The sequence below is a fragment of the Crocodylus porosus genome, unplaced genomic scaffold (assembly GCF_001723895.1).
Source record: "Crocodylus porosus isolate Cpor-Errol unplaced genomic scaffold, CroPor_comp1, whole genome shotgun sequence".
Taxonomy (NCBI): domain Eukaryota; kingdom Metazoa; phylum Chordata; order Crocodylia; family Crocodylidae; genus Crocodylus; species Crocodylus porosus.
Window position 1 is genome coordinate 26,016,992 of NW_017728951.1, and position 15,848 is coordinate 26,032,839.

Sequence of the window (15,848 nt, forward strand, 5' to 3'; positions counted from 1 at the left end):
CTGCTGATCACCCCTGACCAGTTTGTAGCAGGCCACAAGGTCCCCCCTTAACCTTCTCTTGTGGAGGCTAAACAGGTTCAGGTCCCGTAGCCTCTCCTCATAAGGCCTGCCCTGCTGACCCCTGATCATACGAGTGACGGCAGGGATCATCTCAGGGGCTCCCGACACGCAGTCCGCAGGCTGCCAGCACTGCAAAGGGTCTGGATGCAGCCACCCTCACCCAGCACCAGCTGCCCTTGGCCACTGGAGGAGGAACGGGCCGGCAGACCTCAGCAGCAGCCCCACGATCCTGCTTGCTGCGGCAACGCCATGATCCCTCGGCCCCCGGCCTGACGTCCCAGGTGTTCAGTGGCTCTCCGGGCCTTGGGAAGCCCTGGTTTCTGCAGTGTGGCTGTCTGTGGGACGCCCTGACCCATGTGGCCCCTTCCTGCCCTTTGTCCCCAGCTCTCAGCATCCAGCTCCATGATCCGCACCGGCTGCCCGATGAAACATTCTTCCAACAGCCCTCTCCCCTGTGACCGCGCTTCATGGAGCGTGCACGTTTGCTAGCACTGGGAAAGAAGGGGAACAAACCTGGCAATGCCAAGCAAAGGGGCCTGAGGGGAGGAGCTGGGGAGCTCCACACACTCCTCTAACACCACCCCTTCTGCTCTGATTTCAAAAGCCACCAGCAGCCTCCTGGGCTGTATGGACAGGAGCGTCGGTGCAGATGTGGGGCAGGGATCTCCACTCTTCAGCACTGGGGAGGCCTCCCCTGGAGTCGTGCGCTCAGCTCTGTGCCCTGCACTTCTAGGAGGCCTTGGACAGGTTGGAAAGTCCAGTACAGAGTGACCACAATGACCAGGGGCCTAGGGTAGAAGAGCTGGGGTGACCAAGTCTGGAGGAGAGAAGATTGAGTGGGGTTTGATCACAGGCTTCAAGTTCCTGCAGGGAGACTGATGATGACAGAGAAGATGGAGACGGGCTTTTTTCTGTGGCTGCAGGAGCAACAGCCTCGAGCTGCAGCAGGGGAAACTGAGGCAGGAGAAGAGGAGGAACTCCCTGGCGCTGCAGGAGGTCCAGCGCTGAAGCAGGCTGCCTGGGCAAGTGGTGGGATTCCCTCCCCCCTGGAAGTTTTCCAGAGCAGGCTGGACAGATGCTTGGCTTGGTCAGGGACGATCCTGTCTGGGGCAGAAGCTGGACTGGATGTGACCTCATGAAGTCCCTTCGGCTTGAACTTCCGAGGACTCCACGAGCCTTCGGTGCGATAGGGCCGAGGCCCCAGGCTACCGGGCACAAGCTGGAGCAGGGCGTGATGTGAGGCCACATGTCTGCTGGTGTCTGCAGCCCTCCTTCCCTCGCGGCAAGGGCTCCAGGGCACCAGGCACCTCACGGACGTCACCAGACACCGGCCACACCAGCACTCATCATACAAGCATGAGACACCCACAGCTACGGCTGAAGGCCGCGACAGTCCTTGCAGCCCCGCCAGGCCCTTCTGGGGCTGACGGGAGGAACGCAGCAAATGAACGTGTAACGGCACTTAGTGAATCAACATGTAGATGCTACGGTGACAGGTGCCCTGGATTTGCATAGCAGGGGTCCACCGCTTGCAGCCGACGCCGGATGAAGCAGATCCGTGAAACCAGGTTCACATCACAGCTCCAGCTCGCAAACCCCTCCGTTTTCTCCTGTGCGGGTGTTCCCGTACCAGATCACAGCCCAGGGGAGCACCAGGGAGCCAGGCCAGAGATTTCTGCCGCCTGCTGCTGTCATTTGGAAACAGCTTGGCTGCATTTAAGTGCATGGAGGAGAATCAGTCAATCAGAGACTCTCCCCCAGAGGCTGAGCTGGCCTGGGCTAACTCCAAGCCCCATACACCTTTTAGAGCTGAGCTGCTAGGTCCTACAAAGCAATGGATAAAGCCTTAAACCTAACAGCCCTCTGCTAAACCAAGCCCCAGCTCTCAGCCACACCGAGGGGCTGGGGCAGGGACAAGGCGACGGGAGTGCTGCTAGTGAAGCTCAATCCCCCTTCTGTTAAGCCTAATAGCTTTCCCAGCAGGACAGGGCCCAGCTGCCTCGCCGTCACGCGCTCTGATTCCTTCCTGATCAATTAAAGCGAGCGCGTGGTAGGTAAGCACAGCCCTGTCAGCTGGATAATAAAGCGCGTGGGCAGAGGCATTTTCAGCGAGCCATTTGAAAGGAAGTCTCTGCAACTCCTGTCCCTCTGCATCTCCCGGCACACGCACGCGGGGAGGCTCCAGATCTTTTTCTTTTCCCCCTCTCTTGAACAGAAAGCTTTTGATATCCATGGCAACCAGGCAGAATGCAGCCGCGAGGAGAAGTCTTTGGCGAACGAGGCTATCGGTGACCCGAATTGCAGAGCGTGCACCTGACGCCCCAGAACCCGCCCGGACGGGGCTCTGCTCAAGCTGCGCGGTGCTGCCTTCAGATGCCCAGAGCATTGCCGAAGAAGTCGGTGAAAAACACCGCTCAATTCTGCCTCTTAAACTGGGTTAAGCCGACACTCCCCGAGCCCAGCAGAGCTGTAGTTTACACAGCTCTGGTGCATTTATGCCAGCACAAAGGTTCCTTCTCTAGAGCCCCCAGGACTCGGGTTAAGCAGCCATTTGTGAAGCCTGTCTGAGCAAGGCCGGTGGCAATAGCTCCTGCTTCCCAGCTGGGATTTGGACCCTGGGGCACGCTGAGCAGGGGGTGAGTCCAGGCAGCATGGGAACAGGCTGGCAAAAGGTTTTAGCAGGACAGGCCCGTTTGCCTGGGGCACTGGGAGAGGGATCCCCTGGCTACAGCACCCAGAGCAGAGGGCTCCTAGAGGTCAGTGGGAGGAGAAAGCCCCCCAGAAGTGAGCCCCGAGCCCCTGCTCCCCAGGCCAGGTCTCCAGGAGGAGACGACAGGCTCTAGCTTCTCCAGACGGAGCGAGTAAGCTGCCGCCTCGAGAGGCAGCCTTGCCATTTCCCTCGCAGCACCGTGGCAAGGTCTGCACCAAGAAGGAGGGAGTCTCTCACCGTCTGATGAGGGTGGCGTGGTGCCGAGCGGGGTGACGGGAGTCGTTGGAACCGGGCTGGCCGGCGTCGTCATCAGGCCTATCTCAGGATGGCTCTGCAGGGAGACACATGGGGGTCAGCACAGCTCACAGCTATGCGGGGCCTCTGCATGGAGCACCAGTTCCCTGCCAGCAGCACAGGCCCATCCTGCCCCCCCAGCCAAACACAGGAGGGGCTACACAGTGGGGAATCGCCCCCAAACCCTGCCATTCCTTCTTCTCCACAGACATGCACAGCCCCTGTTCTCCCCAAAGGCTCTCTCACAGCATGACCCCTTGGCTGCACATTTCCAACCCTGGCTCAGCTTTAAAAGGAGCTCCTCACTTTCTAGCATCCTCCTCTTTAGACACGCCAGCGATTTATGATGTCCCGAGTGCTCTGGGAGAGAACGGCTCCACATAAATAACGTTATTAGTATTGATCCTCCCGGCTTTCTTCCCTTGGCTCTCCTCCCCAGCTCATCTCTGCTAACAGCTCCGTGCCTAACGACTGCTGTAACCTTATTCTCCCCGGCTCCCATTTATTTCCCGCATCCATCAGAAGAGGTGAGGGTTTCGAGCAGCCAGCGATCTTATTTGCAGCCTGGCTCTGATGGAATGAATCAGTTCCCTCCAACATCTTTCGCCCAGCTGATGCTCACAACACTTTGTTGTCCCCCTATAAACACGCACACAGTGACAGTCTGGAGACCGGGGAAGCAATGGAGATGGGCTGGTGAGAATACAAGTCTGTGGGGCTGCAGGCAGGTGGCTTCACACCTGCTGTAATATCCCATAATCCGTGTGTTTTATGGGGCTCAGCTATAAGTCAGTGTTTAAATGAGTGCATGAAAGAGCTTTAAAATGCATTCTCCCCCTAAATCTTATGCAGAAACGTGTTTGCAGCTGCTGGACAGAACAGCGTGGCATTCACTGAAGTGCCTTTTTTCCCCCCAAACTGTATTGCAGCTGTCAGCCGAGATAAGAGTGCCACCTAGCAGCACGGAGGGAACAGACGCAGGCCACGAGCCCTTCATCGGGTGCCCCCAGGGCTATCAACAAGCACCTTCCACATCTCCCCATCTCCACCCCCAGGGCCTCGAGATCCAGGCAATGCCAGGGCCAGGAGAGAACGTCATTCCACCCGCGCGGCTGCTGCAGGGCAGGTGCCAACCCGTCTTTGCTAGGAGAGGAGCCCCGAGGGGGTCTTTGCGGCTGGCATGCTCCAACGGGTGCAGAGCCCCAGCTCAGGAGGCTTCCGGCCCCAGGTCAACCAAATCCCCGTCACCAGGATGGAGGCCCTCACCAACTTGCTCCAAGAAGCCGTGCACAACAGGGCACTGACTCTGCTGCTACCTGGAGACTGGGCCCCCCTCGCAGGGGTCAGACACTAGCCATGTGCAGGGAGGAGAGGGCTTTGCAGGGCACTCTCCAGCAGCCTCAAGGCAGAGCTGCTCGCACCCAGCCCCTCCGGGTCAGTCTGACAAGGCTCTTGCCTAGACAACACCCCCCAAACCACTGCTTCTCGCTCCGGCAGGGGAGATTTCACCTCCCACATCCCCACGGGTCCGGGCCCCGCCTGCCTCTGAGCCGGCGCCACTAACTAGGCACCAAGGGTGCAGGAGCGAGGAGAGGGCCGCAACAATCAGACAGCCGCGGCAAACCAGCACAGGAGCCCACCTGTGCCAGCACGGTGATGAAGTTCCGGTTCAGGTGCACGGCTTCGTAGAGGGCCAGCAGGATCGCCTCATTCGTCCTGCGGGGAAGGGACACAGTGACAACAGCCTCCCAACCCGATCACCCAGCAGACACTGGGCTCCAGGGTTGGAGAGGACCAGGCCAGGGCCTGGGGCACCACAAAACAGCAGTACTCATGAGTGTAGATGTCCCACCGCCAGACCCGTCCCACGAGGGACCCTGTCTTCCTCAGTCTCCAGCACAGCCCAGGAGCCTGGAAGCACAGAGCAGCCTCCTGCTGCTGTGTGCCCATCTGTATTGGGCTGGGGACACCTGCTCTCCTGCCCCCATGATCCCCGGAGCGCTTAGTGCGAGGCCAAAGCACCTGCTGCTCCCTCCGCCGTCATCTCCCCAGGTTGAGATGCTCCATGTCTACATGCAGTGGGCTCCAAGTCTTGCCCACATCACCGCTACACTGGGTCCAGGTGTCCAGGGGCATGAGTGAGACCTGGAAATGCCAGATCCAAGCCCCTGCCACGAAACCACCATCCTGAGCCATGGGCCCATGGAGGAAGCTTGATGGATGGGGATTCCCCCCCAGCCACCAACAATCCTCTAATGCCCTTGGCACCCGCATGGTGTGGCAGGATGGCTGCAGAGCAAATGACTGACTGTCCCTGCTGCTCCCTCAGCACCAATCTAACCCTGGCTTCGCAGCCACGTGGTCGATCCTGTGGCCAGGTACAGTGCCGCCACCTCTGGGATATGCCATCTTGCCGCGAAGCAGCCCTGCAAATCAAGCAGGTGAGGCCTGCCCCAACAGAAATGCTGCTGCTTGCCTCATGCCGTGCACTTACTGGACAGAGATTTTCTCATCGGCGTCTGCTATGAACATGCTGCCGACCTATGGAAGGAAAGAGCATTGCACGGCTTTAGGAGGATGCCAGCACCACACAGGGCTCAGCTCAGGACAGTCGGGCTGGCAAGGACTGCGGCTGACAGCCTGGGTGGAGGGGAGACGCAGGTGAAGAACCAGCCTGCCTGGACAATGCTTCCCACCGATGGCACTTTTTCCTCTGTGCCATCATTAATGATTGACCTCCAAATGCAACCACTTCCATCAGGAGGTGCCCGAGTCACTGCCAATGCGAAGGACAGAGGCAGCTCACAGCTTCCCCCACGAGTCCCTAGGAGCTGCCTTGGGAAGACGCAACCACCGTCTTTCCCCAGAAGCCATCTCATAGCAGCAGCAAAGCCCAGGCCATGGTCCTAACCCTGAGCGTTTCCAGCCACGCGTTGCTGATCACACTAGCTTGGAGCTGGTCTCCACAGTGGCCTGGGCTGCTTGGAAAAGGAACAGGCGCCTGCTGCTCTGGAAATGGAGCAAGCTGGAGACAGCAGCATGAAACAAGAGATCCTCCGGCTTTCGTGAGGGCAACCCAGAGAGGCCGCATAGAGCTAACACCAGGGTCTCCCATCTCCTCCAGAGCCAGCCCCGAGCCCAAGCCAAGCCTCGCCCAGCCCGTCCCGAACGACGTCCTAAAAACAACACTCCCGCTGCACTTACCATGTTGGTCAAGGCTGAGAAGAAGCCGGTCTGGTGCTCTTCCTCCTTGTCCCTGTACTGCCTGCATAAACAGCAGAGAGGGCATGAGGGTTTGGCATGACACACAGGACAGGGACCATCATACCCCACACCCTGCCAGGGCTGGGGCCGCCGGGACCAGGTTGGGAGAGCACAGCCGCCTTCCTGCTTCATTTTCATGAGCTTGTGCAGATATGAGGATCCTAAACCCCTGCCTGCAGCACAGAGCAGAGGGGCTACGGGCCAGTTTCAGGCCCCTGGGAGACGAGAGTCCAAGTAGCAAGTTATCTGCAGTGAAGTTTGCTGTGCTGGACACGACTCCTCCAGCCTGGGCGTACGGAAATCTTACGGAAATGCTACCTTAAGTCTCAGACAGATGTTAAGTCTATGACTCAAAACCCTGCTAAAAATCTTAACAGGTTACAGGAAAGAAAAAAAAAAAAGACTCAGGCACTTGCTTGGGTTTCAAAGCTGATCTCCTGTCTCACGTCGCCCCGGGATGTGTGAAATGCCTCACAGAACAGAGAACGTCACCATGCCTGACAGCTGTGACAGCTTACGACCGAATGACACCGCAGCCCAGGGCAACCCACCAGTGGAAAGAGGGTTGTGCAAAAATCTCCGCTCAGGCTCACCCCCACGCTGCACTGGGCAGGAAGGGATTTCCCCCCTGCTCAGACTGGTTGCACTGGGAGGTTTCCCTTTCCTCTGCAGCAGGGGCATGGCCTGGTCCGGGATCTCTGCAGCGCCCGTGACCCCCCTGGCAGTAGCAGGGCATTGGCAGCTGCGACCCTCCTGCTTTCCCGGGGGCAGGGGCGATGCCTGGGGCCGTGTCAGGGACGACTGTCATGTGGCTCTGAAGCCGGACATGGGTTTGTCTGGGCTGGTTTGGACAGAGCTGATCCTGCCTCAGGCCGGGCTGTGACTGGATGCGACCCCGCAGCTCTGGGAGTCCTGTAAAGGAGGCTGCAGTTTGGCAGGAAAGCTCTAGGCTTTCTCTGAGGTGTCTGCAACCCCCAGGGATGATGGCATGAAAACAATCCCAAGATTTGACCAAGCACAGAAAAAGCTCCTCGTTCCCCTCTGGGCTGAGTCTGGGGGCAGCTCCCTCCGAGAGGAGACAGAACAGGGCCAGCACTGACCTAGGTCCAGGGCAGACCCAACGCAGACTGGGAGGGAAGGAGGTGATGCTGATGCCGCTGAGGGCCGTCCAGGCCAACAGGCAGTTAAACCCCCATGGAAGTGCCCAGCTAACGGAGGTGGGGAGGAGAGCACCCCGGGGCAGGGTTAACCCTCCTGCCGGGCTGACTGCCCTTCATGCTGAGGCAGTAGATGCCCACCGCAGCCTGGGGTGCTGCAGGGCTGACTGGGCCCTGGTCTGACCCAGCCTGGAGACTCCCAGAGCCATGGGGCTGGCAGAGAGCTGTGGGGTCACATCCGGTCCAAGCCCTGTCCAAGGCAGGATCAGCCCCATCCAAAACCCAGGTCTGAGCTCGAAGCCACACAACACAGTCACCCCGACACAGCCCCAGGCATCACCCCCACCCCCGGGATACAGGGGGGCCGCAGGCATCAACATCCTGCTGCTGCTGGGGGGTCACAGACGCTGCAGAGAGCCCAGGCCAGGCCGTTCCCCCAGTGCAGAGGAAGGCAAAACCCTCCAGTGCTCTCATGTCCTCTCTTCAGTGCCTTTTCCAAGGGGTTTGCTCCTTTCAGTGGCACGGGTTTCCCATCAGAGCTGCATGCAGCAAAACGGGCATTTGTCTCATGTGGGATCAGGGGGACAGTGCCCCAGACTCAGGCCGTGGGACCAGGGGTGGTGGTAACAGCAGGGGTCACATGGTAGCAGCCAGGGCAGGAGGCAGCTGTGGCTACCACGCAGAGGAAGGAGGGAGAGATGTGGGGGCCAGCAATTGCACTCACTGGTTGTACTCTGACAGCGCCTGGGCAATCACGAGTCCCATCCCCTGCAAGAACAGAAACCGGCTTCACTCCGTGGGAAGCTGCACCGCGATGGTGGGAGGGGGGATCTGCTCCCCCGGGCCACCCGCCCGCCCACTCCCCCACTCGCCTCCAAGCAGGGCTGGGAGCCCCGACCCCTGGCCTGCATCAGAGCCAGAGACTAACGAGCCTCAGGCGAATGCTTTTATGTTCAGGGCATTAAACCCGAGCAGGGCCCACTCGCCAGCTCTCTGATGCTCTCGAGTCATAGAAAATGAGGGTGTGAAGGGACTTCAGGACATCGGATCTAGTCCAACCACCTGCTCCAAGCAGGACCAGCCCCAGCTACATTATCCCAGGCAGGGCTGTCTAGCCGGGGCTTAAACACCTCCAGGGATGAAGATGCCACCACCTTTCTGGGTAACCTGTTCCAGTGCTTTACTACCCTCCTGGTGAGAAAGTTTTTTCCTAATGTCTAACCTAAACCTCCCTTGCTGCAACGTGAGCTGGTCACTGATGTAAAAAGGCAGCCAGGGTCAAGGTGGAGAAACCCCAGCGCGTCACGAGGGATACTCACGTTGAGCGTGGCCTCATCATCCACGATGGAGAGCTTCACTATGTACGGGTTCACTGACTGTGGAGAGAGGGAAGGAGACAGCGTTAGGCTTGGCGTCTGGCTCAGCTGCATGCTTGGCGTGATATCGGTTTCCCAATCGTGAGTGCCTGGTAAATAGCATGTCATCAGACTGATCATCAGACATGCGTGCCACCACGCAGCAGGCCCCAGAAGCAATGTGGGGGCTGAACAGGACGATGGCCAGCGGTCCAAGGCTTTGGCCATCTTGCAACCACTGCCAAAAAGTACTTGGGTAAAGGACCAGGAAGGCATGGCAGTACCGAGGTCCCATCCATCTAACAGTCCAGGCTGCACCTCCACTCCTTATAGGTCAGGCCAGGGATGCTCAACCCCCTGCCTGCAGGCCAGGTCTGGTGCCCAGCACCTTGTCATCCAGTCCATGGGGAGCCCCCCACGGCTGTGGCACTGCATGCTGGATGGGGCAAGCCGGGCGGCATGGGGCCCATTCCCAGCGTAGAGGACCAGGCGGATGGAGCAAGGGGCTCCTGGAGCCCAATCTGTGCCCCCAAGCCTGGATAAAGGTGGCATGATGCCCTGGGGCCGGGTCCTGGGGTTGAATCCAGCCTGTGGACCAGCCCCACACCCTTCATGCAGCCTGTGGGGCCAAAAGGTTGAGCACCACCAGGTTAGCCACTGAAAGCCAACAGCTCTGGGGAGACACGGTCAAGTCACCTGCCCTCCTGGGGGACGGATGCCTCGACAGAGGCTGCCAAGACTTTAGCAGGCGTTTTCCCTCGTTAAGACACAGCTTCTACCAAGGCTGCATGTTGGCGTGGAGAGGAGCAGAGGCTGGGGGCAAACAAGAGCGCAGGGTCAGAGGGTGCAGCTGAGGGAGGTGAACACCTGAAGACCAGGCCATTGCCCCCTTGGCTTCACAATCACCGAGTTGCCCCGTTTCACAGCAATGTTGAGCCAGGCCAGGCAGTGAGGGAGCGACCGCCAGCCCATGGCCCCCGCGTGCTGGGCAAGGATCACAGCGCTCCTTCAGCTCAACTTGAGCCCAGGGGAGCAGCTAGGCCCAGGTCAACTCGCAGGCTGCCCCCTGCCCCTAGGCTGCGCAAGAGGAGCGGGGGCACATCTGTTCCCCAGCTCATGGCCTGGGGCTGGAGGATGGAGGCCTTTGGCTGCCTGCGGACAACGCAGTGCATCCATCAAGAGCGAGGCTACCTGAGCACCAGCGCTGCAGTGGGGAAAGACCTGCAGTCGTGGCTCCGTGCCGCTCAAGCCCGCTGCTCCTCTCTGTCCTATGCTGCCTACTGCAAAGCCAGCTCCTGCTCATCCACTTGGAGTGGAAACCGGGGGGGTCTGCACCCTCTGCCATCTCCCTCCCACACGCCAGGGACTCCATGGTCTCACTGCTCCTCTGCTGCCACCCCTCCTTACATCCAGTCCTTCCCACCACCCTTCCCTGGGCTTCTGCTCTTGCAGAAGGGTCCATCGCAATCCACGCACATGCACCCAGCTTCGGTCTAGACTTCCCAGACCTTCACTGCTGGAGGCTGAGGGTGAGAGGAATGGGGAGAAACCCTGATCAGCTCCAGGCCACCATGCCATCCAGCCTCCACTCTCTGCCACTGCGTGACCCAGGAGAGGGGGCAAGATGGACCTGGGGTCTGACCCAGTCCATGGCAGCTCTCATACGTGGGTTGCCATTCTTGGTGCCCTCAGTTCTGCTCTGGGGCTGCAGCAGCAGCAAGGAGACTGCCCCCCCGAGCTGCCCACAGTCCAGTGTGGCTCTGCCCCCAACCCACTTGTTCTGCATCCGTGGGTGGGTTCAAGCACCTCGGACTGCTCCTTCCCATGAGCATTCAACACATATGCATCTCCAACAAGCGGCAGCTACCAGAGAGCAACCTGGGTGCCTGATTTCCCCCAGGTCCTCCAGGGCTCTCTCTCCAGCTTGCCTTGTCTCAGTCCTCTCCCAGGGACCTCAGCCACGAGTGGCCCAAAAGCCTAAATTAATTGCATCTGTTTCTCTCCAATGGTCCCAGCCTTGAGTACTAGCCAATGAGTGTTTCTAATGATCCCAAGAGTCTCTGGTAAGGTGACAGCAGGGCTGAGCCCAAGCTTCTGCCTCCACCCACCTGCTGAAGGGAGGCAGACAAAGGTGACCTAGCTCCCCGGAGGGGCCAGATCTGCAGAGGACCCAGGTGGCAGCACGGGCCTGCGGTGGAACTACAGAGGCACTTGCCTGGACCGTGGAGCACCTCTTATGAGCTCCCCCAAACAAATCCCCAGCACTCAGGCAGAAGCAGAGACCAACACTCTTGGGGCAGCCCAGCAAACACACCTGCCCCTCACCCACCTCCCCTGGCGAGAGATGCAACAACAGTGCTTCTCAACTGGGGCTGCGAGGTCCTTTTAAGGGTGATGCACTTACTGGCACAGTGAGGCATGCAAACCCCATGCAAGTCACAAAGTCAACCCAGAGACCTCGAGCAGGAACCCACAGCATGCGAAGCCTCCTTCCCTGCCATGGTCTTGCTGAGCTCTTGGCAACAGAAGAATCGCTCAAGGATTTTCCACAGTCAAGAGGCAAGTGAGCGCCAAGAGCTGGCACTTCCTGAGGAGGCCTGCAGTCTCAGGCGGTTGAGAACTATGATCCTATACTACAGCACCAGCGCTGTGAATGCCTCTAGGAGACAGCGGAGGGAGGGAGCCATGTCCGCAGACCTCATGTACCAGAACAGACCTGCAGGACTCAGATGCTCATTGCTATGGGTGGAAAGAGATGCCGCCTTTGTGCCATGCCCAGCCCTTCCACGAGGCTCCAAAGGAAGTCAGCAATAACTTGTGCCACTTTATTGCAGCGGATGTCAGTTTGTTTTAGGGCGGGAGAGTGCAGGCAGCCCAGCACTGCCCGTACTCTCTTCCTACCCCAGGGAAGTGCTCCCTGGGCATGTCTCTGGAAGTGGGGAAAGCTGGGTCCCCACATGCAGAGATGCAGCCCTGGCAGTCTCCAGGGGCACACCTCAGGAAGCAGGGAACATGTTGCCCATTGTCCTATCCATTGACCTTGAGGAACAGCATGACATGTCACCCATGTCCCTGCCAGCTGACCTGCTTCATTGGCAACATATACTTCTAGCCCAAGGAAACAAGGGGGAAACAAACTCAGCAGGAACCATCCCCAGGTGATCCATCAGTAGATGGCACCCAGGGCCTCCTAGGCACCCCCATCCACACATGCCTGCAGGGGACCGTGCAGCTTTGAGACTCATCCTCTCCCATCCGGAGGAGCCAGGCCCTTGGAGCAGGGAACTCAGGGCCAAGGGCTGAGGAGGGAGCAGAGGCAGCAGCTGGGCAGGGCACAGAGCTGGACTGTCACAGCCACGCAGCTGCTCCGCTCGGGGATAGGGAGCAAGGAGCTGGCCCACCTGCTAGCAAAGTCCCTAGCTCCTGAGAGCAAGCTGGCGCCGTGGGAAGCTTGGCATGCTCTGTGCCATGTTTTGGCCAGCTGGAAAGTAGGACAAAGCACCAGCTCCTCCCCTTATTCACAGCTCAGCGCTTTTGGTGAGGCCAAAGCACCCAGACTCCAGGAGCAAAGTCAGGGACACAGGCCCAGGCAGTCTGCAAACCACTGGGGGCTGGAGAGAGTCTCACTGCTGCTGGTTCCAGACAGGGCAGGCTTCCAGCCCCTGGAAAAGCTGCCATGAAGAGCAGCACGGGAACACCACTCTGCCTCGCTGCTAAGGGCAATGGGATTGAACTGGAGCAGATTAAATCTCTGCAATGATCTTTCCGGCTGTAAGAGCAGTGGGGTGGTGGAACCAGCTGCCCAGGGACGCCGTGGCTGGATGGGTGCAGGGCTAGGCTGGATTCAGAGTAGCACAGGCTGAGTCTGTGCAGGGAGCAGGCCTGGATGGTGCACGAGGTCCCTGGCAGCCCCCACAATGCCATGCTGCGGGGCGGGGGCGAATCCCAGAGCTATCCTTCCTGGGAGCATCCCCCTGCAATCACAGCTGCAGCATCTTCCAGCTCGGCCATGCCCTGACCCAGAGACAGCACAACCGAATCCTTGCAGTGGCAGAAGGCACCAAGCTGTGCCCCCATGTAGCTGAGCAGGAGGCGGCTGGGGGGAGACAAGAGAGCCCCAGACAGAGCCACCCATGGGCCCTGTACACCCCAAAGCATTTGTTTTCAAGACTCCCCTGCTCCAAAGCTGCTTGCAAGGTGCATGGGACCTGCAACCTTCACATGTGCCATCCCAGCAGTCCAAATGGACCCTGCAGGAGAGACAGCATGGCTGGCCGGGGGCACAGGGACAGCAACGAGAGGGTGGAAAGTAATTCCCCACTCCCTGCCCCACCACTGGGAGCAAGTGCAGGGAAGGGGATACCACCTGCCCCTCCCCACTGCCACTTCCCCAGTCCTCAGCCCCCATGCAACTGGCCGGGGGGGATAGGGATAGCCCTCTGCCAAAACGAAGCCAGGTGAGGACGACAGGTATATTTTTGTGACCCCTCTCTACCAGCCCCACTGCAGTGCCTAAGAGACAAGAAGAGAAAAAGGCCTCTCTCCCCTTGGCTAAGTCTGCTCTGTGCATGCGATGCTCCTTTGAGTCTCATTAGTGCGTCTCGGTAGCGTCACTATTTCCCTGGTGCTGTCAATTATTTTCTAGCGCGATGTGGTCCTTTCGCTCAGCAGCAAGGGAGAGAGAAACGTTTCCTCAGAAACAAGGAGGTGGCATCCTACAGCTACACACGGTGGATGGGTGCAGACTCCTTTCTACCTACAGTGCCTCTGTAGGAGGATTAAATCCCCTGACACGTGGAGCAGACAGGGGAGCCAGGGGGGCAACCAGCACAGCCCAGAAGCCTGGGACACCCCACAGTAGAGCACAGACATCGCTGCACCTAGAGCATCCCTCATGAGGGTCTGTCCAGCCTCTCCTTGAACCCTCCAGTGAGCAGCGTGTGGATGCTACAACAATATGAGTAATACACACACCACCCCCAGCACCAATCTACAGATACCCAATCTACACAACCCCCGGCGGGAACACAATCGGGTGCGCGGCTGGCGCAGAACTTCCCACGCGAGTGAGTTAACGAGATGGAAGGACCAGACGAGACCTCTTCCTGGGTCATCACTGCCAGCTCCCAGGCACTGTGCCACATACCCTCTTCACAAACTAACCCTGCCCCATGGCCCCCAACTGCTCTGGCAAAGAGGAAACTCCTCATTTCCAGCCCACGTGCTTTCCACTCCTATTGGCTGAAACCAAAAACCCAAGGCAGGCCGTTAAAATACAGTGCTTCATGCATAGAGGAACTGACAGGAGGGTTTCCCACCGCTTTCATTTTCTCTCTTCTGCACAACATCAAGAAAGCAACAATCTGCAGACACAGCAGCAGATCAGAGAGCAGCATGGTCCTCCTCCGTGGGAAAGACGAAGCGAGTTGTTTGATAAGGATGACTGGAGAAATGCAAAGCTGCCGGTCTAGCTCTTTGAGGGGGTTGCAAGATGGGACGTTTCCCTAGCTCCTCCTAGGCACAGGGTCAGCATTTCTTCAGAGGGCTCTTTACTACCTTGGCTCATTGTTTTGGCTTCCAATCCTACGCTCAGGGCCTGAGATATGACAGCTCTATGAACCCAGTTCCCTAGACAGAATATACCTTACCCAGTTCCCTAGACAGAATATACCTTACACACACACACACACACACACACACACTTAACCCACCCACTCACCCTGCTTTCAACAGAGTGCACTGCAAGCAAAACCGTTCCTACTGAGAAAGTGTTTTTGTACTTGGGTACAAGCATGCATAGGTTATTAGCATTTTTTCATACCATCCAAGAGCTGTGGGGCAGGCAGGGAGCTGAGGGGACACATCCAGCCCAGCCCTGCCCAAGGCAGGATCAGCCCCGCCCAAACCAGCCCAGACAAACCTTGTGTCCGACCTCGAAGCCGCATGACACTGTCCCCCGACAGCCTCAGGCATCACCTGCACCCCTGGGGTACAGGGCGATGTGGCTGTCAATGTCCTGCTCCTGTTGGGGCGGTCATGGGCGCCACAGAGAGCCCGGGCCAGGCCGTGCCCCTGCTGCAGAGGAAGGCAAACCCCCCCGCCCCCGTGCGGCCCACTCTGAAGAAAGGGGAAATCCTTTCCTGCCCAGTGCAGTGTGGGGCTGAGCCTGAGTGCAGGGGCAAGACCCTCCAGCCAGGACCCTATGGGGTTGGTCCTAGCAGGAGCATTTACATACACACAGGCTGGACTAGACGTTGTTCATTTTGTATGGGGTTAGCACTTATGGATCCAACATGTAGTCCACGCTTTGCAAACGTCCACCACCGTGTTTTTCCTCTCCCCAACCTTTCAGTCCCCGTTTCTAAACATGCCACCAGGGCTGCCAGTGTAGCTCTCTGCAAAGACAGAGCAGCACAGATTCAAAACCCAAGAGAACTCCCATTAACGACAGCATAGGGTTCAGTTATGCTGTTCCAAAGGATTTTTCTCCAAACTGCAGATAAAAGGAGGATTTCAAAGCAGCTTCAAGCTGCCTGAACAGCGCCCACAGCAAAGACAGCCATTGCACCTTCACGCGAGCTGGCTGAAGATGCCCACGTAATGATGTGAGTATGCAGAGAACACCTACCTCGTACTTCCTGTAGTTTACCAACAAGGCAAGCAGGACTACAGCATCGTAACCATGCTCCCTGCGGCTCAGGGGGGTGGACAGGATCTGAAACGTAAATTGCCAGATTAGCATGGGGAAGTCTTGACCACAGGACACAGAGGAGGACACGGCACAACCGGGTTCCACAAGGGACCAGACACATGGATGGAGGGTCAGTCCATCAGGGGCCGTTCAACGCAACAGGCATGGATGTCGGCTAAAGGGCAATGGGCAGGGTCACTCGGCACACGCCCAGTTCTTTATATTCTCTCTCTAAAGCAGGGATGGCCGACCTATGGCAAGTCTGCAGCAAGTGGTATGGGCATCCTCTAGGTGTGGATGCAGCAGATCAGGGAGGG

General features: G+C 58.5%; 1 protein-coding gene across 2 annotated transcripts in view; it reads right to left on the reverse strand.

The window, feature by feature from the left end:
• Positions 1 to 15,848, reverse strand: part of CUNH10orf76 (chromosome unknown C10orf76 homolog) — an 81,045-nt gene that overhangs the window by 55,764 nt on the left and 9,433 nt on the right. For both annotated transcript variants that reach the window (XM_019555567.1, XM_019555568.1), the window contains exons 7-13: positions 15,469 to 15,555; positions 8,805 to 8,861; positions 8,210 to 8,253; positions 6,269 to 6,329; positions 5,559 to 5,605; positions 4,705 to 4,780; positions 3,008 to 3,101 (exon numbers count right to left, since the gene is read on the reverse strand). In XM_019555567.1, coding sequence (XP_019411112.1) covers positions 3,008 to 3,101; positions 4,705 to 4,780; positions 5,559 to 5,605; positions 6,269 to 6,329; positions 8,210 to 8,253; positions 8,805 to 8,861; positions 15,469 to 15,555 — 466 coding nt within the window. The remainder of the gene's footprint in view (positions 1 to 3,007; positions 3,102 to 4,704; positions 4,781 to 5,558; positions 5,606 to 6,268; positions 6,330 to 8,209; positions 8,254 to 8,804; positions 8,862 to 15,468; positions 15,556 to 15,848) is intronic.